We start from the raw sequence: 26664 nt of genomic DNA, 5'->3' as shown, positions 1-26664 counted from the left end.
CTCATTCCTTCCTGACAGAGGAAGGGGAATTTTCACATCCAGCAAAGTGTTTAAACCCCTTTAGGCTCTGCCCAGTGTTTAAACCCTGTTAGGCCCTGCCTGTCAGTGGCTGCAGGGGGCTCTGTGAGGGAGGTGGATTCATGGCCCTGGGAGAGGAACAGAACATGGTGCCACACAGGTGCCCTTAGCCCATAACCAAGGCGAAGCTCTCTCTCTTGCCAATTTCAAACAAACCATGGTGCCAAACCTTTCTGAGCACAAAGGTATTGGACTGAGCATCAAAACATGAAGTGTTAACTGCAATTGACAGAGACAATGTGAAATACCTTACTTGTCCACTTGTAGCATATCGATATTATTTTAATCAAGCATTTAAAAGGAAACTGAGCTGTCTCAAGGTAACACTGGACAAGTGACCCACAGACTTAATCTGAGATTTATTTTTTTTTCTCCAGTCTTGCCATCAGCAAGCAGACACTAACCATTTCCCTTCATCTTCCTGCTCTTTCCAGTAGCAAGTGAACCTTGGTGATAGGAGTTCCCAGACTACTGCTCCCAGTGGTAACCCCTGTTTTCTCTTCTAGCTGCAAATGCGTCTCCAGGAACTAGAAGCTCATTCACTACACTTTCATATTGGCTGTGGCCCCTTTCCACTGATGGAGCTGTAGCAGTGAGAAAACAGAGGTTGGTCTGGGCTAGGCTGCAGAGCCCAGACATTCTCTTATGCTTTCAGTAAATAAAATAAAACTCCAAATCAAGACGCACAGCCATGCAATAGCAGGCCAAGCAAGACTGGAATCAGGCATCCACTGACAAATTCAGTTTCTCTTCACAGAGAAACTCACAAGAAAAGAGGAACTGAAACAGGGTTCACAGAAAATCTGTGGAGACCAGACTGAAACCAGACAGATCAGCATAACCTGGAAAGTCTTTGGGCAATCAGGTGCCTTTCCGTGTGGGCTCAAAATTCCCCTTCAGCACAACCAGCAAACGCTTGTCTGGGAGGGAGAATTGAAAAGCCAGTGGGTCTGAAATCTGAGCTTCCACAAGAATTTCCCTGGTTGGTGCTGGGAGTTGCGTTCGGGGGATTAAAATGGCTGCGAGACAGGACGTGGGGTGGCTGGGCTGGCGCCCGGCGGCTGCGGTTGTTGCTCGGGTAATCCTGCATGGTAGAGCTGAACTAAAACTAAGTTGTATCCATTTCTCCTCAGCCCATCTTTCCAGAACTGAGAAGATTTTCTTACTCTGAATAAACACTGGAATAGCATTTTACTTCATAATTCTTTGTCTGAAGATGGTAGCCGTCATACTGAAAGTATTTCCTTTTGCAGCAATGACTGTCTATGCTGGCACTGGTGCAGACTGGCTCTATTTTACTTGCCTGTGGCAATTTAATTTTTCAGTAGCTCTTTTTTATAAAGCGTTTAGAAATCCAACAAAACCAAGTAAGCCTCGGACATGCAAAGAATACCAGGCATAAACCTTTGATCGTAATTAAAAATAAATGTTAGAAGTAAGACACATCTTTTCATGGCTGACATGGGGCTAAAGATTGCCTTATACTTTTGGGCATAAGCTGTTCGACTAAGTCAGGAGTGATACCACATCATAAATCAGATGCCCTTCCACAAAGGGCAGTTCTAAAATGTCCGTTATAAATGTTTTCTCATCCACTTCAGGCTTTACTCAGAGTACGGAGGATTACATTGTTTTCAAAGTCTAGTTGAAGAGAAATGAGAAGAAGATTTTCTTCATGGCTTGGGATAAGAACAGAGCTAGATGTCCCACAATTTAAAATTTAATATTGAATTTGTAGTTTCTTATGCACAACACAGAGAACCTGAATAAAACATTCATGCAGCTAAACCCATGTATTACAAAAGAGTCTAAACTCACCCTTCTTACAGTATGTCCTCAGCCAAAAGGAAACATAAAATTCTCCTTTCCTCCCCCTTGCTGTCCCGTTTCTATAGTTTTCTTCTTCCTGCCTGAAAAATGCAACTGTCCTACTTCTTTGTATCAGAGCTCAGTATTGAGCCATCAGTATCAGTGAGTCAGCATCCTTTCCCACAAGATTCAGTACGTGGGATTTTTCAGGGAAACACTATCAGCTTGTTATGCCTCAGTGGGAATTTTTTTGGAAAACACCTTACATTTGGAACATAAAAACAACACCACTGAGCATTATGTAGATGATGGCCAAGGACCCATTATCTCCCCAAAGGATACCTTACCAAGAAGGTAGCAAACTGCTCAGGAGGTGGGGAAATTACTCCAAGCCTCCCTCCGGTGTTGGCAAGAGCTTCCCTCCAGGCATCTCTGAATTGAACATTAACTGACTCTGGAGCAAGAGTGAATAGTATCTCCAGGGCTGAATTTGAAATCCAGTTTTGTCCTACAAAAGAGGAACACATTTGGCCATTAAAGAATAGTAGGAAATTTTATTCTTATTCTTATTCTAGTAATTATTTTTATTTACTGTTTAGTTAGCTAACTCTGGAAGTATATATTTATTTCTACAGCTAAACTTTCAATGGGAATGGTATCTCTGGGGCATGAGAGCAAACCCAGGAAATTGCTGATCAACTATTTCCTCTGCTGAATGGGCTTGTAGGTATTTCAGCCTTAAGCAAGGGTAACCATGCAACAGGACTGATGCTTTTTCGTCTGCGTCAGGTTTATTGTTGCTGCAGTGAAACTGGAGCATGTGTCTTATAATACCTGCACCGTGGGAGCAATGATGATTCTTCACAGGACTGTATTTTCACAGTATCACAGTATCACAGTATGTTTGGGATTGGAAGGGACCTCAAAAGATCATCTAGTCCAATCCCCCTGCTGGAGCAGGAACACCTAGGTGAGGTCGCACAGGAACATGTCCAGGCGGGTTTTGAACGTCTCCAGAGAAGGAGACTCCACAACTTCCCTGGGCAGCCTGTTCCAGTGCTCTGTCACCCTCACTGTGAAGAAGTTTCTTCTCAAATTTAAGTGGAACCTCTTGTGTTCCAGCTTGATCCCATTACCCCTTGTCCTATCATTGTTTGCCACTGAGAAGAGTCTGGCTCCATCCTCATGGCACTCACCCTTTATATATTTATAAACATTAATAAGGTCCCCCCTTAGTCTCCTCTTCTCCAAACTAAAGAGACCCAGCTCCCTCAGCCTTTCTTCATAAGGGAGGTGCAGATTGCCCTGCCATCGGTTCGATGTGCCACATGACTGCAGGGAAAGATTAGCTTCTTTTAAGAACTTTCTGGAGTTATTCTAATGTTATTGTGGTTAAATAAATGATTTTTTTTTTATTCATCTTCGAAAGAAAAGGGGCAAGTATGTAGGCCTCACAATCCTTCCAGATTTGTATAGTTGAGTAAAATACGGCATTTGCTGCCTGCTGCAAATCCCTAAGTTAGGATATATGAACTCCTCTGTGTGTTGAGTAAAATTTCACGAGCCCCCTTGAACAGGACATGCTGTATGTCAGGGTATTATTACTAAAAATTGAATATATGGGGTAGTTTCAGGTTTACTGTCATAGCAGGGTTACAAAATTAGCTACCAAATTGACTGTTTGCTCTGGCTGATAAATGAATCCACTCCTCCTTGAGTGAAGGATCTTTCCTGCCCCTGAAGCACCGCTGTCTGACTGGGCTTTCTGGGGTAGCATTTCTGCTTCACATGTTTTTATTTTTCCATTGACTTCTGTGGAGTTTCTCCAGATTTGTACTGACACCAACGGTGGAGGAGCCAGGCCCACGGCCTCTGGCAGTGCACGGTGGATGAGCAATGCTGTCCTGGAGATGTAAAGCATTTTGGGTGAGCACACATCACCCCACACACCCACCATCCCACCCCAGGCTTGCTCCACACCCACCAGTCCCATGGCTCAAGTCCATCCTTGGGCTGCAGGAACAGAAAGCTGCACCCTCACCATGGGGTCAGCAGCCACAACCCTTTATGAAGTAATGGAGTAAATGCCCAAGCAGTGGGTTATGTGGGGTGGGATATCTCATAGCCTTCAAATGTGGCTGCTTCCCTCAGAGGCTGGCAGAGAGGAGGGAGGACGTCGCAAGTCCTGGCCATCACTTTCTGTCCTAGCAGGCGTTTCTTTCTGTGCCTGTTTTATACAACCGCAGCCTCTGCCTGCACTGTTTTCTATGACTGTTTAACACGCACTTGGGCGCCAGTGTGGCCCCGTTCCCGGCTGGAGGCCGGTGTGTCCTGCCCTGTCTCCAGGCTGAGTCAGGGCTCCTTCCCGGCAGCTCCTGAGGCCGAGGAGGAGGGCGTCCTTCCTCCCCGCTGCCGCCTCCCTGCCGCTCTGCACTGCTGGGCTCCAGCAGCTCCAGGTGTGGCAGGTGAGTGAAGCAATTGTCTGCACCCAAAGGGATTATGTGGGTGCATCACACCACGAGGGAGAGCCGGGCTAGGACACCATGTTTCCCAGAGATGTCTAAGCCAGTGATGGGATGGGGGAGGAGGGAGCCAGTTTCAGTAGACAGATCTTTGCAGCAATTTTGTTGGTGGGGCTGGGCATCCTTGTGTTGAGTTTGAAGTGTCCATGTCCCTGCAGGGTACAAAAAAAGAGCCTGGGAACATCACTGGGTCTGCAGCTGGGCATTGAATTGCGTTGGTGCTGCCATCACTTGCCTGCGAGCATCCTCTGTCAACACAAAATCACCCAAATACTGCTATGGGCTTTTGCTCATTAGCTGCCAAAGAAATATCTTCCTTTCAAAGAAGGGAGATTTGTTTTCTGAATACTTGGTTTTGGTGATTATTTGAAGAGAGAAAGTCTGATTTTGAGGCATGAACTGTAATTTTCCTGCATCGTTCCTCTGGCTTCTTGAGGTTTCAGCGCGTCAGTCTTCTTAGACTTTCAAAACACTTCTCAACAGCGGTAACTGCCCATTCCTTGTATCCCTGTGCTGGCTCCCAACCCACGCGGTGTAAAACCAAGCTGCTCTTCTCTAGCTCCTGGAGACCGGAATAGCCTGGTTTCCCGCCGGCTTCACTGGCCTGCCAGCCACTCTCAGCTTATTTTGTTGCAATCCAAAAAACACACCCTTCTTCAAGCATTGACACATCTCCTGAGTGTGAACGCCCTTCCCGAAAACATGGGTCTATGTTCATCTTCCCTAAGTCCAGCCAGGAGGGGCTCCTGCAACCCTTCTGGTATTTACGCACCTTGGTCTTTGGCGTTTCTGTCTCTCCACTTCAAAGAACACGAGGACCTGATCCACCTCTTACACTGAATTTCCATTGCATTACATAGGACTAATTGTCCTTTAGGATGTACCGTTTCACTTATTTTGAGTGCCATAGGCCAAGCTGAAGCACAATAACACACCATAGATACTATCAATCAACAGAAATCTCATTTTATGTGCTGCCAAAGTTCTGAACATCCTTGTTGTTGCCACAAAATTTATTTATTTATTTAAAAGTGGACGAAGACTTTCCTTCTTAGATAAAGGAAAAAAAGAGAAAAATATTCTCCAGAAAGTTCTGTCTTCACTATTATTGAACCACGCCCTGTCCTCTTCATGTAAGAAATATTGCCAAAGCCACAATCTTTCATCATGTGGTTCCTTTTAAATAACCTCCTAGGTACTAAAGGTCAGGATGATTTAAAAAAAATAACCTGGTAGTATGAAAGAACTTTTTTTAAATGCAAAAAGACAAACAGAGGAATCCTACGCAAACTTGCCATAAATACAAGGGATGAGGATGATGATGAGTGGAATAAACTACGTTAACATTGCGTTCACCTGCTTCACTTTGTCTCAAGTTTTGTTAAGTTCAAAACTCTAATATAAAAATAGAATTACTCAATTCATTGCAATTCTGAGCACATTCTTATAGTCCTTTCCCATAGATTTGTCCTTTGAGTCTGCTGAGAATAGTCACACAATGACTGCAGCCTCAGCTTTGTAGATATTTTTGTCCATCCTCACTACTGAGCTTATTGCCGATATTGGTTCTACCATCTAATTAAGGTGAAGGAAAAAAAATTGTAAAACTCTCTCTTTTTTCCCATTGTTTTTGTCCAATTGTTTTTCTTCTCCACATTATTTCAACAAATAAATACTTTGGAGAGCAGGTATTTCCTATATTTGACATTTGTCCAAAATTGAATGGCTTCTGATAGTCTGCAGAAATTGCTGGTTCTTTTTTCTATAAATATTTGCTTATTTCTGTGACACAGTTTTGAACTACTTTAAGGCTGAAAATTCGGGCACTTTGAAGGTGACTCACAAATAGACCTGATATCTCTGCCTTGGAGGTGGCAATGTTGACCCATAGCAGGATGGGCATGATGGATGTCTGAGGGTGATGAAGGGCTTGGTTTAACTGAAATAATCACCACAGCCTGTTGAAGCCCCAGTACAAGTTGTATTCATGGCGAATGGGGTGAGTATGTGCAAATGTGTGTGTGTGTATGTGGCTGATCACAGACATATGCGCATTCCTAACCAATTCTTTGAACCTTCCTTACCCAGCTCTCTGAACTCTTTAAGCACTGTATAATACCAGGCTTTATTTTAAAACATTCAGTCTATAGCAGACTGTATTATTGATGGTAATTTTACTATGAGAGCATCTATGAGTCACAGTCAGGGACCAGGAATCTATTGTGCTTGGTGATGTGCGTAGCGTAAAGAAAGATGATTAAAGAGCTTAATATCTGGTTTCTTCTTTAATTTCCCTCCTACTCCAAAACACTGTGTATTTTCTGGGACCCAAGAGACTGCCTTGATAGAGGAAAAGCATGTATAAAAAAAAAAATCTAAGAAACGAGATTGTAGATTTTGAAATCACAAGGTTCTGCTTTAAACCCATGTTATTTTTTTGATAACTGAGGGTTGTTTCCGCTCTTTGACAGCATGGCTGGGCAGACGACAGCTGAAGAACTGGCCTTAAAGCCCATCTCACTGCTTCCCTCAAAGATTCCTGAACCTGCATGTCTTTTTTCTCAGTGAAGGAGGAGCCGACACAGCAGGACAAGCCCTGGCCCTGCCGGGTCCGCAGCCGGGCTGGGAGGGGGCAGGCACTGGCACCCCGGCAGGCCAGGGTACCCTGAGCACAGCATCCCTCTTCGTGTCACCCCCAAGACCCAGCTCTGGCTGGCTGGCCCCAGCCCTCCTGCCCCCCTTCCTTCCCCTCCCTGGGACACGGGGACTCCTCATCCACCGCACAACTCCCCTTTCCTCCTGCAACCTTTCCTGAAAAACAAACTACCACCCCCAAACCAACATTTTTTCCAAGCAACCCTCCCACTTTCTGTTTGCCTCACCCTCTCCCTCATTATCTCGGGTCTTGCTTTTGTTTGTCTTGGCTATTTTGGGCTGGAGGCTCTTTGGGGAAGGCAATAAGGTTTAAGTGTCGCCTGCTCAGGATGTGAAGTGTTCAATTCCTTCCAGCTGAGCGAAGCTGAATTGATAAATGAGGCCTAAACTGGCTGTGAAGTGTCTACCTGAGAGTGGGCACCTGGTTAGCTGAGTCAGCTTTAAAAGGTATAATTCATTGAGCAGGTGTAACTTTATGTTTGGGGAGGGGGGCAGGGAAAAAAGAAAAGTAAAGTAATCCTATTTTAAAAGGCACAGGTAATAGTTTAAGGCTAAAGTTTCACAGAAAATCCAGCCAAGGCTATACTCCACTGAAGTATAGCATATTAATATGGTAGCTATAGCATAAACTATACTCTGTGGCTCTGAGCACCTTCTTCAGTACTGTCATTCATGAAGGACCACAAACATTCACAGTACTGTTTACAATGAGACTTAGATATAATCAGTTGGAATATGGAAGTATAAATGTATAAATTAAACCCAGTATCAAGTCCTAAGAAGCAGCTGTGCTTTTCCCCAGCCAATAGCTCTGTTAAAGTGATTCCAATGATACATTTTTAAACTGCATTGCTACTTGACACTATAACTATGCTACCAATTGCTAAATTGATGTATTATATAGAGCTAATGCAGAAAGGATTAGGATGGAAATGTTCATAAGAGGTGTGTGGGATTCTTCTTCGCTTCGCTGGCAGTGAGATGATTATTCTCATTTTAATACTTAAAACACCCCAAACCTCCACACCTGGCAGAGTCATGGAAACATCTGGTCTCTATTTTGCAAATTTGAGACTCTGTTGTTATCATCTTTTAAGCCTTTTAATTATATGTAAAAACAGTTTCTGTTATAAAAGTATGTAAATGATTTCAAATGAATGAACATAAAACTAGGATTTTCGTGCATGTGTTCAGCACCATTTCTCAGCTACACTGATAAATGAGATGCTAATATATAGGACATGAAATATAAAAGGGAGTTTATTCCTTTTGATACAAAAAGTGGTGTGAAAATTCAGTGAAAACGAAACCCAAGTGTTTTAAAGCAATATGTCCTATTTGTACCCTCTGTAAGGAGAGCACTTCTGATGAGCACCTATCATATCTACCAGGAATCTCTTTCTCAGTCTTTGCTTAAGATACTCGCATCTGCAATAGAGGAAAATTTGTCATACAAACTAAATGCTGATGGCTTTTCCTTCCTCTACACAACGGAAAATAATATGTTGAATACTCCCACTCCGTTTGCATGGTTTAAAGAACAAAACAAGAGTCCAGCCTCTCTCTGCAGCCACCAAAGCTTTTGGCTTGCACTGTGAATGATCACTGGTCCTTAAAATTGTGTGAGCTTTTGATAACAACACACACACTCCCTGTTCCCGTATTTGGGCCCATCTCTTTGCAGGTGCCTCCTCTTGTAGCTGAAGGCAATGGTAAATATTTTATTTTATGTGACCTCTCCATGCTCCCTTCCTTTAAACACAGTGGTAGTATGTGAGGCTTTCCGAGCCCACCAGGGCCGTGCATCATCTCTCCTCCATGAAATTACAAGCTGTGGTCAGGGCAAAGATTGTGAGCTCTCCAAGAATGACACTGGGCCAGGAGCGATGCTGGGCCAAACGCATCTAATGGAGCTGTAATTGGCTGTATGACATCTGCCTGCACCCTCTGAACTACAACCTTTAATAGTTTTTACCTTCTTTTACACCTGTACAGTGACCATGAAAATCCAGTGCTGGTCAATGTGTACTTGGCTCACATATTAACTCCTAGACCAGACAGGGAGTAGCACAGAGCCAAACCCAAGATAAGCAGCGAAATCCACATGGTCTGTCTTTGTTAGTAGTTCCTACTGCAGAGTCAAGAGGTAAACACCAGTCAAAAAGTAAACTGAAACATTTAATTGTTATATAAAATAAGACTATGAAATTTTATGTAAAAATCCAGCTTCTTAAATATGGTACATTCACTTCCTCACAGAATATTTAAATATTCAGGTCACTTATGCTATATTTTCACCATATTTGAATTAAAATCATTGGATAAATTAAAACATCCCTAGCAAAAGATACCACAACTTATACAAACAAAACTAAGCAATAATACTTCTTTTTTAAATACAAAATGTAAAGAAATTAATAAATCTTAGAGCATGCTACAATTTTTTTTTGCCAGAAAAATATATGGGATCATTTTTATGTAACTAGAAAATATACAGTGTGGTTTTCATTTCTCTTTCTAAAATTCAGTCTCTTACAATTTCCATTTAACTTAATAAATATGTACAACAGAAATGTTTATATCTCAAAAAATATAAATAGCAAATACTGTAGTAGAGCCTGGTCCGACATTCTTTTCTCACCTAGTGACTATAGTGGGGCTTTTCAACTCTGAATGTGCAAAAATGCAGAATCAGGCCCTTAGTGTTAACAACAGGTTAATAGCTTTTACAAAAGTGATTTTATTAAAGAAAAACTTCCAAAAACACTGCAAAAGACTTAGAGCTATTCCAGTCAGGCATTTCTATAAATAGCAAGACATAATGTAGGGAAACAATGTTCCAGTATAATTACTGCTGGCAGTAATTAGGGAAAAATAGTCAGTGGAGAATGAAAAATATCTTGAACTAGACACATCTTACTTTCACTGATTTACTTTGGTTCCTTACCATTTCTAAAAAGAGTTTCTGGTATAATCTATACATTGTAAATCTGTGAAGAAACTTAATCACCTTCTTCAGACTTTGGATGGTTGGTTTTGGAAAGTGGTATGTTTTCAAGTGCTTCAGTCCATACATTAAACCTTTAGTGGTATCTTGGTCACCGTTCTTTATTCTCCACAGATTGAGAAGTTTCAGAACTTGCTCTGTAGGCTGACATAGTTTCATCGTGCGCTCGATGTCTTCTTTTCCCACTTTCTTGCCTGGTAAGTTTGCCATCAGTGTGTTGAGATGTTCAAAGGTGAGGTTTGGGTGGCCAATATGTTTTAAGACATTATTTTCACAAAGATCGATATCTATAGAGAGTGAAAAGGAAAGAGAGGTAAGTACAATGAATTACAACTTCATCATGGCCTGCAAAAAATCCTTCCAAATGTCAAGGTGAATATTCCTTCTCTTTTTTATGCTATTTCGAATAATTCAGCAATGCAGGGTTGGGTTTTTTTTTTAGGCTCAGGAAAAGCACTTAATTTAATTAACTTTGCAAAGACAAACGGCCCCAAATTACAAACAAACTTAGCAGCAAGTATTTATTGCTATACACTCGTTTCATCTATCTTGTAACATGTTCTGTGTATGTGATAGGACTCTTAACATTTGGTTCCAGTGAAAGAAAAATTTGGTCTTCTTCCTCAGAAATGTCTAGGCAAGCTTTGCTAAAGCAGTCATTTTCAGTTTTGAAGTATTCTAGACATTTCACAGTCTGACATAAGCATACATATTAAAAAGGAGAGGGAGAAAAAAACATTTTGCAGCATTTTTCAAATCTACTCTGAGAGGTCAAAAGGTCATTCAGATGTGGTGGTTGTTGATGGTGGCTTACATGAAAAGACTTGGCCTGACTCTTATAGAAACCTCGGTGTTAACATTGCAGCACTGTTTCACCTTTGACACCTGTCTTGGCAGATTCAGCACAAACAAAGCAGTGAGATGGCATGACAAATAGGTATGGGAACGGAAAAAGAAGGGAAAGCCTGTCTGTGTATTCCTCACTCCCACACGTCCCCATTCTGTGCATAGATGTCCTAGTCTGAGCTGTCAGTCTCCATTTTATAGAGAACAAATCGCACCCTCCGTGCCAGGGATCCAGCTCCCCCCATCCCCAACAGCCACTTCTCAGATGTAACAACGGGAAACTTTTTCCCAACTTGACAAATTGGCTGGGATAGAGTTAATTTTCTTCATAGTAGCTATTATGGGGCTGTGTTTTTGATTTGTGCTGGAAACAGTGCTGATAACACAGGGATGACTGAGCTATTGCTGAGCAGCGCTTACACACAGTCAAGGCCTTTTCTGCTCCTCACCCCATCCCTCCAGTGAGGTGGCTGGGGGTGCACAAGAACTTGGGAGGGGACACAGCCGGGACAGCTGACCCCACCTGACCAAAACGATATTCCATACCGTATGATCTCATGCTCAACATATATTTTAGGGGAAGAAGGAGGAAGTGAGGACGTTTGGAGTGACAGCATTTGTCTTCCCAAGTAACCATTATACGCGATGGATTCCTGTTGTCCTGGAGATGGCTGAACACCTGCCTGCCCATGGGAAGTGGTGGATGAATTCTTTGCTTTGCTTTACTTTGCTTGTGTGCACAGCTTTTGCTTTACCTATTAAACTGTCCTTATCTCAACACATGAGCTTTCTCACTTTTAATCTTCCAGTTCTCTCTCCCATCCCACCAGGATGGAGTAAGTGAGCGGCTGCGTGGGGCTTAGTTGCCAACTGGGTTTAAACCATGACAGTTGTGCAGTCTCCAAAGGGGATCTTGGCTGTGACACAACACAAGCTCCCAAGGGGGCTACAAGTCTGGGAAGACTTCAGTCCTGGACTGATCAGGAGAAGCTGAGTTCTTTTCCTGCTTCCCTTCAACTTCACTGTGCTTACTGAATCGGTAAATCTCTGTCAAGCCCTGCAGTTCATCCTCAGAGCATAACACACCACCTCAAGGTATTTGATCCCAAGCAATTTTTAAAATGCCACTTAGAAGGTCGCTTTTAATATATGTTCTGTCAAAATAAGGTACCTTGAATAATCTTCTTGACCATATCTTGTTCTTTGTTTTGCTGCTTCCATAACTTCAAAAGCTGGAAGGTCTGCTCTTGAGAACCGTGCCTTTGTTTAATCCTTTCAATATTTTCTGTGCTAACTTTTGTCCCAGGCAAACTGTCCGCTAGCATGTTCAGCCAGTTAGGTGCGAGAAACGTGGGAACAGCAAACCTGAAGAAAGCCTCCTCGCACAGGGTTACATCTGAAATGGAAAAGAAGACGTCAGTTGTTCTGATCTCGTTATCCTGCTTGTCTCTGAAAAAAAAAAAAAAAGAGCAAACAGCAAGGACGATAAGAAAAATACTTTAAAAATAAACTAAAAGGTGGCCTTTATAATGCTCTTACTCTCTGAGCATAAGTTCCCTTTGGTCTGACCTACAATAATTACAACTCTACTATGGCCATCACCATGGCAGGCAAATGGCTAACAAGCTAGATATTTTTCTCATCAATGCTGATACATTCATTTTAACTATAATTATAGGTATCTTTTCTGACCACTCTTTCTTAATATGACACATACCTATTTCGCATTTCTGAGGTGCCGTATCTGTATTTTCCTGACAGACGTTGTCACGAACTGCATTTCCTTTCAATGCTGTTTTGAAACCCAGTGCACTACAGTTTGTGTGCTTTAGACACGCTGCTTTGGACGATGTTTCATTTGAGAAAAATCCTTCTGGACATCTCTTACACACCGTGTCGCTCTCAGGGGTACCTGGGGAAACAGGGAAACAACGCATCCAGTTACATATAATATCCACTATGAAAAAAATATATAAGAACACAAAAAGAAAATGTTCCTACCAAAACTGTCATTCTTCTGCTTGTCACGTTTCTGGTCTATGAAGGAATCGCATTTAGGAAAAACAAAAACCAAACCAAACAAACAAACAAAAAAGACACCACCCCCCCCCCCCCAAAATACCAACACACTTTAAATTTTAAAAATAAAAAAGATTCTTTAATAGAATTACGTTCCTGCTAGAGTAATAAATAGTGGCCTTACATACACTTGTTACCAGCTTTAAAATCAGTAATTACTGATTTAATCAGTAATTTACTGAAATAATCTTTTTCGATTGGTAATTACTTGAGTCTATTCAGCCATTACATGATGTCTGACCTTCCTCCTTCAACTGTACAAATATTCTGTGCAATAATTAAATGCCACAAGATACTGCTCTAAATGGTAATATCTGTCCAGAACCTTACTCAAATACTTTACTTTAGTTCTAGCTAAAAATATAGCCAGACTAAATATCAACTAACAGCCCTCTGAAAAGTGCTTTCCCTACTCAAATATTAAATTATACGGGAAAACAGAATTTCAGTAACATTTCTGAACTTCTTTTCTGGGCTTGAATAAAATATTATTTAAAGCAGAGAAAGTAGATCATTCAACATAGGAAAAATATTAAATATCCATACATATGTTTTGCTTGGTGTTTCACTTTTATAAGGCATAGTTTTACTTCAGAATAAAATAGATGATACAACAATTGAAGAACAATCTATAGTTCTATCACATTGACAAAAAGGAAGAAAATTAATACATGAAATCTGGAACAATGCGAACAGTCTAACCACCAGTAGCAGGAAAATAGCAGCACCAATAAATGTTATATGTTCACTCTTAATCTATCTTTACTCAGTCAACATTTATCAAGTGCCTAAAGTCTAGCATCTAATATTCTGTTATTGCACATGAAGTTAAGCACATGCTTAAAATTCTTTGGAGATAATTGGAAACTATATTTGAACAAGAAAATACCTCCATCTAGTGTATTTTGGAAGTATTTACATGTGGGTGCTTATTTTAATGCTAGCTTTTCAGTAATTTTATTTATTTTGGAAATTTCCTTACAGAAAAAGAGTATGAACCTCTAGTTTTCTATGGGATGTGAAACAAAGAATAATACTTGTATACACCTGACCTAACACTTCTTTTATCAGACAACAAGTGAAAACATAAGAGAAATTTTTAGCTGTTGTGCACCTGATCAGGGACAGTGTGTATTGCCAAAGCCCCCAGATGCTCTGCTTTCTGCAGCCGGCGTCTGCCCGCCTGTTCTGCCCGACAGGCACTGCCCGTGGCTCTGGGCTGGATCAACACAGGCCAACCCTGCACCTGCAGCAATTGGCTTTGCGGAGAAGTCTCAACTTCTAGCAGCTTTCCCTGCTATAGACGCGCTGCTGTTGTGTTCCGGAAAGGGAAAGAGAGTCCCTGCAAACGGTGCGTTGTTCTCAGAGCTTCCTCTACAACCTTCGCAGCACAAGAGGGAAATAAAACCGGTCATGTATCAGCCTTCTCAGGCTTGAACCACTTCCCAGCTTTGCCAGCTGCATCTTTGCTGCTGTTCAGGGTACAAGCCTCCGCAGCCCGGCCGCCCTTCTGCTGCTCCCTCCGCTTCACCCCAAATCCTCCGCTCTCCCCAGGCACAGGGAGATGGTGCTGCCTCCCCAGCACATCGCGGCCCAAAACTCTGCCACATACAGCGCCAACCACAGCAGAAAGGAACAAAACCTTACTCTGCGCTCACAGAAGGGGAAAACTGAAGTGATCTGCCCAATGTAATCATGAGCAACCAGCATGTTTTAAGCTTCAAATGAGACACTGGACCACACCATCTCCCTGTGTGGCAGAAGAAGCATATTTTTCTACACTGAGGTCTTATTTCACCTGAATTTACATCGTTAAAACGTTCAAGCCTATCATATGGCAGAAACCAGGAACACAGTGTGGGCCATGCTTATTAAATTCTTGGTCGATGCCTCCTGTCAAAAATGACTATTGACACAGGGGGACGCAATTATTTTTACAATGTTTTCATTCCTTTTTTGAGGTCTGCTTCGGTTTAGCTGGTTCATCCTGATGGTCTTTTCGAAACCAACTCTCCAATAAATCACATGATTTGGCAGTTTATCTTCTTCCAAAGTTTGTTTCATTTGAAACTGAGGGATTCAAATTTATCTGCCACAGTTTTACTGTGCTTGCAGAGATGGAGCAGGCTGGTTACTCAGACAATTCATACTCTTTTGTTTGTCTTCCAAATGGTCTTTCTGAGAACTTTGTTTCTGTACCCATTTGACTTACTGCTGAAGTACAGTGGAACCTCATTAACCCAAGCCCCTGGGCATAAGGATTTAGGTTAACGAAGATTTATAATATGGAAATGTGGTAGCTGCCAGTGGAAATGTTTAACAGTGGCAAGAGCACCAGGATAATGCTTAGTTAACCAGTTACTCGGGGACTAGTGAGCAGCTACAGCAAGGACATTTCTCCTTATATCAAAGTTGTTCTCCAATGAGATGTTCACAGCACTGCTAGGTGAACGCCTGCCCTGGGTGAACCTGCTTTATCAGGTGTGTTGGACTACATGGTCTCCAGAGGTCCCTTCCAACCCCAACCATTCTGTGATTCTGTGACTCTGTGAAGACAAGACAGGACTCCCAACCTGTCACTCAGCGCAGCTCTAAAGTGCACAGGCCAGCCCCAGTGATTCTCACTGTATATATGTAACTCCTAGGGAATTAATTCTGTAGTCTGTGTCCAAAATGCTTTCATTTTCTGTATTCCCTTCCTCAGTGCTCTTCCCCGGGCAGTTTCCAACCCCTGGTGCAGTGACAGCTTACAATTCTTTCAGGCTGTATTAAATACTGGAGCTGAACTGGGCCATGACATTTGCCAAATGATAAATTATGTATTTTGTTTTGAGAGGAGAACTTATTATTGTTTTAACAATTTATGTTGTCTTAAATGAAGAATACACTCCACTGAAAAATGCAGCTTTGCTCTGTATCCCCACCAGACTTCCAGCACAATGCCAGCCTGCTTGACAAAGAAATGTTTGCTTGTTTGATAATAGTAACAGGTTCCCTAAGAGTTCCACTTAGGATGCTGATAATTAATTATTACCACATATTGCTGTGATGCTAGAGCTATATTAATATTGTTATAATTATACACTTGGTGTCAAACATTTGGTGCTCCTGGTGTTTGTCAAGATATACGGTTGCTTGAAACAGCAGATTTCAAAATGAAAAACATTATTATTTATCACACACACAAATACTACATTCCAGATAATGTTCCTTTAAAAGAGGCAATCCATCATGTTTCTCATTAGAGTGCAATTTGCTACATTTGCTACTGCCATTAAGTTATATATTACTGTAGGAGCAGGGTATTCCACTGAGAAATGTTCCCTTGGCTACAGTCCAAATGATGCAGACTAGAACAGGTTCAATTGCCTTTACAATTTACTGTCCTGTAATTTCATCTGGACGAGCCTCTTTCCTAATCTTGTAACTGCCACGAGTCGTTGACGTGCCGCAGAGCTCTAATTAAGTCTGTGCGTATTGAAAAGCGCCACGTACCTGGCTGTGCAACGCCGAATCCGGGACGACACTCCGTGTGCTTCAAACAAAACTCGAGCTCCAGGTATCTGCCCTCGACGCACTCGCAGACGCGGTTCTGCGTGCTGGTGCACTCCTGCTTCACGTACTGCAGCTCTTTGCAGACGGAGCTGCAGTACTGGCACTCCTCGTTGCTGTTCCACTCCTCGGCGTAGTACTGGTCCGGACACGGGGCACAGCGCGTGGGGCTGCTGGCCGTGCAGTGCTGCTGTACGTAGCTCCCAGGAGGGCACTGGTCACACAGGAGCTGACGAGATGTCCCTGGGTCGTAATGGGGATACTTGGGGGGAGAGTCATCCTGGATGGTCCACTTAACAGAAATGTCCAAGAGCTAGCAACAGGAAAATAAAACACCACTCACTTTAGTCCTGGGCAGCACCATGGTCACAAGGAAACCTAAATTTTAATGAGTTTATGAGTCTATTCATGTTGCTATCTTCAAAAAAATATTTGCATTAGAAATTTATAAAATATTAGCCAGCTTCTGGATTCTCCCATGTCTGTCTTAGAATGGGAAAATTTTAGGATCTTATCCAGCAGATCTTCCCAATGGAAGTACTTCCTTGTTCTTCCAGAGATGTAGATCCTGTTCTCATCCCATTTACACCCTTTTTAATATAACCGGGCAATGACCTTCTACTGCCGGGCACCAGACAGCCTGGTCTATTCATTTCATTGGCAACAGGCTTGATGCACGGTGACGTGGGGATCATGCACTCCTGTGTTTTTAGCATCAAGTACTCCAGGTGCAAAGGAAATGATATCTGAGCACACAAACCTGATCAGTGTACTGCACCTTTACCACAGATACCTTTAAAGGTGATGTCTTACATTATTTCTTTTTATCAGCAACGAATGGATAGAACAATATAGGTTACCTTTCAGTGCTTAGCATTTAATCTTGCACTGAAGAGCAGCTGCTCTGGGGATAAAATATGGCAGCTACATCAAGTATGAAGATGCAGCTTCAGACAGAGGCAAAGAATGCTGCAGTTCATGAAGGGTACGTCAAGGACTTCAACACATGAGCTGGAAGAGCCCAGGTTAATGCTTTCACTTCCCACCTAAAACTATCAGCTCACGGCTGCCGTCAGGACCTGGTTCAGTCCCGGCACACGTCATGACCGCTGCACTCCTGCAGCATTCGGCTTTGCTGGTGCAATTTGGGATCTAGCAAAGTGAGATGACCCTGCCCTTCCGTAAAGACAACCTCCACAACACATCATTTTGGTCTTGTAACTGAAAATTTGGTTCTGTGATTCCATGAGCCTATAAAAAAAATAACTCTTGGGTTTATTCCCTACAAACCACCCGGAGCACCATGGGGTCTGCCAGCAGCTCCCTCTCCACACAGAGAACCCGGCTCTATCCCAGCACTGGTCACCAGCGTGTGAATTCTCTTCTAGAACTTGTACATTTTATGAAACTGTCTCTGAATGAAGATTTTTTATTTCTACATATCCATTCAAAATATAAATCCAGCTGACTTGTCTTTGTTGCTATTCTAATCCCAGTCAGCTAATACGAAGCTGTCAATTCAATTGCAAGAACGTATTTTCTTCTTTTCCAGTGCAAATGTCCCCAAAGTGTAAGTGGAATTAATTCTTTTTATTCATTCAGACCCTGTATTTCCTAAAGAAGCTTCACCTAAGGGCCCCACTTCTGCCACAGCACAGCACTTCTTAAGTGATAGTCTTATTAAGGTTGGAAAGGACAATTTAATCGTTCACCTGCATTAACACGAGTCACAACATTTGCACTAAATAATATTAAGTGCTTAAATGAGGAACTCTTGCTGCTTAAGAAAATATTTTTATTGCCTTCTCCTACTGCCTGTCTGTGAATCCACTTTTTATAGAACTGTATAGAACAGCCTGAAGAACGAAATGCAGGTAGTATGGGTATTTCCCATAGCTTCTTATAGTTACCCTTTACTAAATCCTATAACTTCTCCAATCTTTGATTTCTGCTGGTGGAGATCCTACTTTTTCTTGTGGTCTCAATGCACAATCTCTTCCACTGTGACAAAATCTACAGCTATTACTCTAGTAAGAAGGAAGTCCTGGAATCCCATTAATTATTGATGTGAACAGTCAGGTTTTCTTCTATGGTTTTTATTCAGTAATAGATAATACAGCATCCGAGACTTCAAGACTTGCATGGACACACGTGTTCCCTTTGCAGAATGTAACAGACTGCAACACGCAGCACAGATAGTACAAAGACAAGCAGCAACCCACATTTCATGCAGACGTCTCCAGAAAACCAAGACAGTACCCATCCCAGATGAAAACCTGACACTGTGAATATGATTAGGGATGGCAACGAGACATGTGGACAGCACGCCCTCGTGCAGAAATGCCAGTTATCCTTCTCTGCAATGCACGGCTCACAACAAACCCCAAGCTGCCACTGCAGCGGAAGCTGCTCCTCTAGGTCATGCCTCTGCCATATTTTCAGGTGTGAACAGTTAGATGGACCATTTCATGGCTGCTCAACTCCCCTCTGCAACACGCAGGAGTAAGAACAAGCTTTTGCTATTTTCCTTGCTTGATAATTTACATTGGAAATCATAGATGAGGCAACTGAGAGGTTTTGCTGCAGATCAGGATTTAAAATAATTCAAATTCAGCAACCAGGGTATGATTGTATGGAGCTTTGTAGGGAAAAACGGAGGCACTTGCTTCCTGAAGAACCTACAGCTATGTGAAGCAAACCAATAAAAAAGGAAAACAATTTAACTCAATGTGAGATGAATTGATTTAAAAAATTGAGCAAACAATATTTCAACAATATGTGCCTGAGATGATGCAAAGTTTTGCCTTTGGAAGTATCAATAACTATAAATTATTAATGGCAACCAGAATACTATTAATCTAAATGAGCATAACCAATAACCATAATAATAGGATTAATAAATCAGTATCACTGAAAGGATGATCAGTCTTTGCATTTGATTTTTTCTTTGTGTTTTTGAAAGAAAAGCACATCACACCTGTCTTCCCTTCCTTCCCAGAAACACACACTGTGTAGCTGCCATTATCCATCCATCAGTGGCTGAGCCATATGTGTGCAGGATCTAACTCTTAGTTGGTAAACAATTATGAGAAAAGACTATTCATTCAAACTAAAGGTGTAAATGCAAGCAATAGCCTGGTATTTTACGAGAACATTTTATACATTATTTTCAACAGAGCTAGATGACCATAACTATTATTGTTTGACTACTATGATCCTAATAGTACAGGAGATGTGTGATTCATTGCCACAGGACATGGTAAATAGTTGAGTTCAAAGTTCAAAATGCAACTGGACGTAATAGTGGAGGAAAATTCTAATAAAGGGCTATTAGACATATAAATCCCTTTTTGATCAGGAAATCCCTAAGCACAAATTGCTTGAGTCTGGGGGAGCATTTTGGAAAAATGTCACTATTTTTTTGCCTTTTTCTTCAATCTCGTCTATGCTTCAGTTAACAACCCCAGTCATAGACAGCATATGGGGCTTTTAAAGGCTTTTTTTCTGGATTGTTTTTTTCTTAGACCCAGTACAGCCATTACTATGTTGTTAAGTACATTTTTTACTCCAATTCCCAAAGGCACGCTTCTTCATAAGCCTACTGCAGGTCCCTTAATAATACTTAGATAACAAATCAGCAAGATTGCCTTCTATGCAGACTGAAAACATCTAGCACACATAAGTATTCTGAGTATTAATATGCAACCCAGAAATCAGAATTATGTTTGAACCTCCATCAAGTGCCAAAGTAGAAGCAATCTATTTTTCAGGAGTTTTGCAAAAATGCAAGAAGAATGGTGGAACGTAATTAACTATGATTTTTACTAGTTTTACTGCAGCAACTTGACACAAACAGACTGAAAAGACTCTTCTTGTCCCGAGCTCACAGAATAAGCTAGAGAGGAATATCACTAAACTGTCCTTTCTACTGGCCTAAGACACACTGAATTTCTGCTTACATTAGCAAGTTGGGTCACCTGTTACTGCAGATTCGTAGACCAAAACAGATGGTGCTGAGCACCTGACATCCACATTATGCATGATTTGGGGGGTTATTTTGGACTAACTTCAGTCTGCTCTCAGGGACTGAGCATGCGTTAGTGGTTACAGCACATCTGGTGCATCTCTGGAGCTCATGTCTACATGTACTTTCATCAATCCAGTTTACTTTTGCAAATCCACTTTGTGCACTGCAAGTCTGCTCTGATGTGCAAAATAAAATACAGTAAATAAGGATGATAAGGAGAGGCACTTCAAAAGCCTGTTCCTGAATCAAATTAAAATGCTAATTCAATGCATTTTGTGTGATTTCTGACATTTCTCCTCCTAAGCCATGCTATGACCAACTTGTTAGCAAATTCTCAGTCACATAAAACCTTTGACTGACCTGTATGCCCATACTTAAAGATGGGCAATGAACTAAACATCTTCATCTCTGCTGTAAGAAAAAGCACTATCTAAGCACATGAAAATGCTGCAATCAGAACTTATTAGTTGTGAACATCGGTCTTCCTCAAAGCTTCACAGAAAGCAGGATTTCTCCCTAATCCTGCTGGCACTGGCCTCTTTTGCACTTGCTGGAGAAGAAGGCATGTTCCAGTTTGAAAGGAGGAAGAAACTAGAAGCCTGGCTTCAGTTTACTGGAATCAGAAGTAGAGGCCACGAACATGTTCACCCTTTAACCCTTAAGAAACCAAAGCTGGAATCTATAAATACTACACTTGGCCAAGTTATGGATTTGTCATTCAGAAGATCACATAAAATTCTGTTCATCCTTGTTTAGGGAAGGTTATTTCAACCTGGAAGAGGTACTGAGAAAGGTCAGAAAGATACAGAGAGCCTCATCTTGAAGTTGTTCAATACCTTGGCAATCCAAAACAGTACCTAGAGATTAAGCAAAAATAGACAGTGAACACACAGAGGGAGAAGAACTTTCTCTGTTAAAGGATAATGCTGGCAAATGAAAAGGTGATTCTCTCTTCAGAGGAAGTTTGGGAACAGCCTTGTACCGAGAAGCAGGTGCAGAAACCCAAGTAGTTTAAACATAGCTCGCAATGCATTTCTGAAAGCAAATACACCCTTTGGTTTCCTGGAAGAGCTGGGGAACAGAATGAAATGATCTAGGCAGGTCCTTTCAGTTTTAAACACCAAGGAATCCTTGATATCTCAACACCAGTGTAAGACAATGATAGTCAGTTATGTTGTTCATCTCAACAAATTAACTTACTCTGATTCAGAGTGCACTCAGTTGCAAAGGGTTTTCTTAGGGGCACTGGAATACAAAGCTTAATTAAAAAAAAAAAAAAAAAATCAATCCCAAATGTTTTAGAGTGGTGGTTTTTTGTTTGTTTTTCTCTATGAATATGAAATGCTATCAGTAACAAAATAATTACTAAACCAAAACATAACAAAAGTTAGTATCATTAGCTACATCTATCAACCCATTGGGTGAAATTTGCCTCCAGTGTCATGGGCTCAGTTCTGAAAGGACTGAAAAGCTCAGTCCTTGTCTATCTCCCTGGGCCAAATCCTGGGTACCCCTCAGGATAACCATCTCCACGCAAGGACTTGGGATGAACCGTAAGTACTGAAATATAAGTCTCATATAAGTCAATGCAAATACTAAGAACCCATTCAAAATCAGTTACCTAGGGTTAAAAAGCAATTCTTTGATTATGTCACTCAACACATTAGGCCTAAAGCTATATTTTTCTATACCATCTTTATGTCAGCATACACAAAATGTCAATGCTAACATAAAACTCCCGTGCAGTCCATTTATTTGAGCCCTTAGAAGATGCTTTTCAAAGAGAAATAATGTGATTGTAAAATTTCTTTTCAGATCCTGGGCATGAAAAAACTACACGCCCTTTCCTTTCATCTTTAAATGTAAGGCAAAGAGCCACTTGCTTTTTCTTGTTGAATTAAAATGAACTGGAAGACAAAGCACATAAAGGAAAAATCCTTCAAGCATCATCCCCTGAAATCACTGCTTTGTGAGAGAAAAAAAAGTGGCTTTTCAGCATATGAAAATATTATTATATAGTTTGGCTTTGTGGTTTTGGGTTGTAGACCAAAGGAGAATGTTTAATTTGCTGAGAAAGATAAATCTGTTTCTGTTTCACATTCCACAACTATTCTGAAGCATATTTTCCTGTGTGATAAATAATCGTTCAAAGCATCTGTCAGATTGCTCCTAGTGTTTGCATTGGGTTCAAAGTAAAACCTCATAACTCTCCTACTTTTGCTTTCTACACCAAGTCTTTGGACCAAGCTAAGGCAGGAGGCCTTAGGCAGAATGCCTCACTGAAATAATGCACAGACCTCAGAGAAACCTCAGTGGCAAAATATAGCACTGGATGATGTTAAAGGGGTCCTCCTAATCAGTAGCTTATCAGATCAAAACAGTATCTCTAGATCCAGTACACGATGGTGTCATGCTGGGTCAGATCCATGGCTGCCTATCGCAAACAACCGGTGCTAAATATTTGTCACGTGGAGAGATACTCAGATCTCATTCTCCTCACCTTGCTGTTCTGGAGGCCTCATGCAATCCCCAAATTTAAGCTCTTTGGGCTGACAGCCATGCAGCACGGCTCACCCCATGGGCACAGCCCAGATGAAGGATGTTTTGGCGGACCCCAGCTGAGCATCAGGTACATGACAGAAGCTGAAACAGAGCCATTTTGGCTGGTTTGAGGTTAGCTTATAAAGCTGTTCCACCATTCTGCCAATGGCTTCAGTGCAATCCACCCACTTGGGGTATAACAGGACCTAATTTTGTACGGAAGAGTGGAGACTGCTCTTTTATATAACAAATATAACTAATGAGTACCCCAAGCCACCTGTATTCATAACTGAGGACATCAACCGCCATCTCCATTTCTCTGACAGTAAAGCAATATGTGGACAATTCAAACCTTTTAGAGACTTTGTGAGGTACAATTAGTTGCCACTCACAAAGCAGTTCAGGATTCACAAAGCAATTTAGAGGTCTAAAATATTGTTTCATTTTCAGTGGTAGGAAAATTAGATTCCGTTGAAGAGCAGTTTTGCATCTTATCAAAGTGCTAAATTGAAAGTCCTCATTTATATGAGTTATATTGGTCTGGAAGCTTGTGGAGGAAGAAAACAGAAAAGCCTAACCAGCTGTTCACCAAAAGATGTGTCTTGTCCATAGCTCATGCTTTGGAGCATTATTCACCAGAGTGCCAGCAAGGTTTAGAGATAACCCAAACTTGGGATGTTACCACCGTGACTACAGTCTGCCTTTGCACTGAACAGAATTACCAACAACTGACCATCTACCTAGAGAAACAGCATGTCCAGTATTATGAGCAAACAGGTGTTTTTCTCCAGGAAGACCATCAGAGTAGTAAATCTACTAGCATAAAAGTTAAATACAGAAGGAACAAAATTAAAGTTTCTGTGAGATTTGAACAGTGGGTGTTATTTAAATTGTGACAATCTTTTAAAAATTCTTCTGGTAACCTTGGTGTTTTATTTTTAACCAACACACATGCAGACAGACAGAAAGAAAGTCAGACAGAAAGATAACTCCTACCCTCGCGGGCTGCAAAGCCACTGCTGCCTACACACACCAAACACAACAGGCAGGCCAGAAAAAGCACATCACGTGTGCCCAGAGAGCCAAAAATACAGAGGGGTCAAGTTTAAGGGTCAAGACAGTTACGTGACAAGTAACAAGATCCAGCTTTGGGGAGTTTCTTTTAATTCAGCCTGATTTCATAATATTTGTAAGCAGTTTGAGTGTTCCAGCGAACGACGCGTACATGTATCCACCACCACAGCAGGTCCCCTTTCTGAAACCCCAGCAAAGAGTCCAAGGTTGAAAGTACATCATGTCCGAAAAACCTTTTTTAGATATGGTGTCTCCAAATTAGGTTTAAGGTATCCAGCCAAACATACAACATTGAACTGCTATTGCGCCTCTTACAAGTGTTCTTATAAAACAGGTACTGAAAGTACTTTTCTGAGCTCTAGCTCATCTGGTAGTACTTAAACTTCACAGTAACTCTAAACAAATTGCTTTTAAATAATAATTAAAAAACCAGTTGAATGATGAAGCTCTCTGGTATGTACTCCTGTCACGATGAATTTCAGCTCTGAGACTCATCTGCCAGAGGATTATGCTGAACTCCACCAAAAGCTATTACTTTATGGGAGAACATGAACAGGCACATTACATTTAATCAAAATCAAAATACTGATGTGATTATTTTATGACAGTCACAGATAAGAAGCCAAGCTGATAACATGCCAATGCTAGAATTCCCAGATTAATTTCCCATGTTTTCATATAGACAAAGAAGGCACAACATCATACACGAGGTGAAAAAGTTGTCCTGTGTTTCTTTGCTGACCACGAGCCTGACAACTTTTTGCTTCCCTTGCACCATTAATTACTTTGGGTTTGTTACTCAAAAAGCTCTTTCAGAAAGTTGTACAGAGAGTAACAAACATGCATTACTCATCGGATCCTGGAAATCTCGTCGCATTTATAAAGAGCTTTCAAAATAAATGGATCTCAGTTCTAACGCTCTGCTGCAACATTAATGCCACTGTACTCACCAAAACAACCCAGGAGCAAGTTTCTGTGCAGGCATGCATAACAGCCTGCTCTGAATATTATTTTTGATGTTTTCTTTGAATGTTTTCTTATCCAAAAGATGAATATCCTCCAAATAGATGTTACACAGTATCTGTCTGTATGCAGGTTTTAATTAATCTGACATCATATAAAATTCCATACAGCTAAATGGATTAAATGACATTTTGAAAGATTTACTGCAGTGCTAACATTTCTAAATTTGCATTTGGAAGTATCTTGCTAAATCACCAAGTAAACAGAAACTCATTAAAGCAGGGGCTTATACCAGATTTAATAACACGACTTTTTCTGTAATAGCTACTGACACAGCTACTAATTCATCACTTTCTTGCACAGGAAGCTGAATTTTCTAAGCCAAACAAGCACCACATGCTTGAGCTTTTTGGTTTTTTCTTCCTGGATTTCACAGCAGTTTTCCCAGTTTTATCTGAGATACTGACCAGTGCCACTGCAGCAGAGATTAGAGACAGGCAGGGATGGAGCTTTTTAAAATTCAAAGCAAACACCCCAGCCTATAGTTTCTAAATTCATTTCTAGATACAGTGTTCTGTGTCATTCCGGTAGGATGAAGCCTTACAAAAGGAGAGAGTCAGACAGGAAAAAAACTCAAAAGCAAAGCAAACTATGCCACTACCTTAAGAACGGGATGAAAATCCCTGCTGCCTCCCTGGAGCTGGATGTGTCCATCGCACTCCAAAACTCACCAGGAAAGCTCGGCGTGAAGAAACAAAAACGTTCACCAAGAAAACGGAGAGAAAACAAAAAAATGGCCCAAACAAACAAACAAAAAAACCTAAAGAAAACCAAAACAAAAAAACCCAGAAGAAAAATCGTATGTCCTTACAGCCTGATCTCTGAAGCCGTAATGCATCTTAAAGCCCATCTACCTCTCTGAAGGGACTTACCACAAGCGTGCAGCACAGGAACTTGTTCATTGTGGTCGGTGGAAGAAACCTCAGCGAGCTGGAAATCAGGCAGAGCGCGGCTCCCGCTCCGGGCTCCCGGCAGCCGGCTGACATCCCCCAACATTAAAGAGACGATATATATATAGTCCCGGTGTAACAGGAAGCTTTGGCTCAGCTTTGATCACTCATTCCCTGCCATGACCAAACTTTTCTCTCTTGCTCGCTGTCTCTCCCCCCCTCTTTATTTATTTATTTTTTTTTTTTTTAAGGAACCTGTAAAACTTGATGACTTAATGGAACCCTTTGAGCGTTGTAACCACAGACTGGAAAATGCAGGAGGGAGTGTCAGGGGCTGGCCAGGGGAGGGTTTAATTGGGCTCTGGCTGTCTGGCTGTCTGTCACCACCTCTCCCCTGAGCAGCTGCCTTGGAGGGGACACCCACACTCTGGGGACGACAACGGGTCCCTGGGCGCCCCCCAGCTCTTGGGAGACACGTTCAAAAGCCGCTGCTGGAGGCTGAGCCCTGGGCCCTGTGGCAGCGCACCCGCGGCTGCCATTTCCCGGGGAGGAAGAGGGCTC

At 41.6% G+C, this 26664-nt stretch overlaps 1 protein-coding gene across 1 annotated transcript; it reads right to left on the bottom strand.

Annotated features, from left to right (window-relative positions):
* Positions 1 to 9221: 9221 nt before the first annotated feature.
* On the bottom strand, positions 9222 to 26397 carry TNFRSF11B (TNF receptor superfamily member 11b). Its single transcript, XM_082046857.1, has 5 exons — positions 26086 to 26397; positions 16492 to 16861; positions 12635 to 12829; positions 12089 to 12313; positions 9222 to 10358 (listed from the first exon to the last, which is right to left on the bottom strand). Exons 1-5 carry the CDS (start codon positions 26197 to 26199, stop codon positions 9970 to 9972), a joined length of 1293 nt encoding a protein of 430 aa, XP_081902983.1. The 5' UTR covers positions 26200 to 26397; the 3' UTR covers positions 9222 to 9969.
* Between the last annotated feature and the right edge of the window lie 267 nt (positions 26398 to 26664).

The sequence above is a fragment of the Streptopelia decaocto genome (genome assembly GCF_964273445.1).
Source record: "Streptopelia decaocto genome assembly, chromosome: 2".
Classification (NCBI taxonomy): domain Eukaryota; kingdom Metazoa; phylum Chordata; class Aves; order Columbiformes; family Columbidae; genus Streptopelia; species Streptopelia decaocto.
This window is presented reverse-complemented; position numbering and strand designations above follow the sequence as displayed.

Excerpts from the sequence above, each read along its gene's own strand:
- TNFRSF11B (XM_082046857.1), bottom strand. The coding sequence starts at position 26,199 with ATGTCAGCCGGCTGCCGGGAGCCCGGAGCGGGAGCCGCGCTCTGCCTG. Across the intron at positions 16,862-26,085 it reads TCCTGTGCTGCACGCTTGTG|CTCTTGGACATTTCTGTTAA; the intron begins GTAAGTCCCTTC and ends TCCTGTTGCTAG. Across the intron at positions 10,359-12,088 it reads GGTCAAGAAGATTATTCAAG|ATATCGATCTTTGTGAAAAT; the intron begins GTACCTTATTTT and ends CACTCTCTATAG.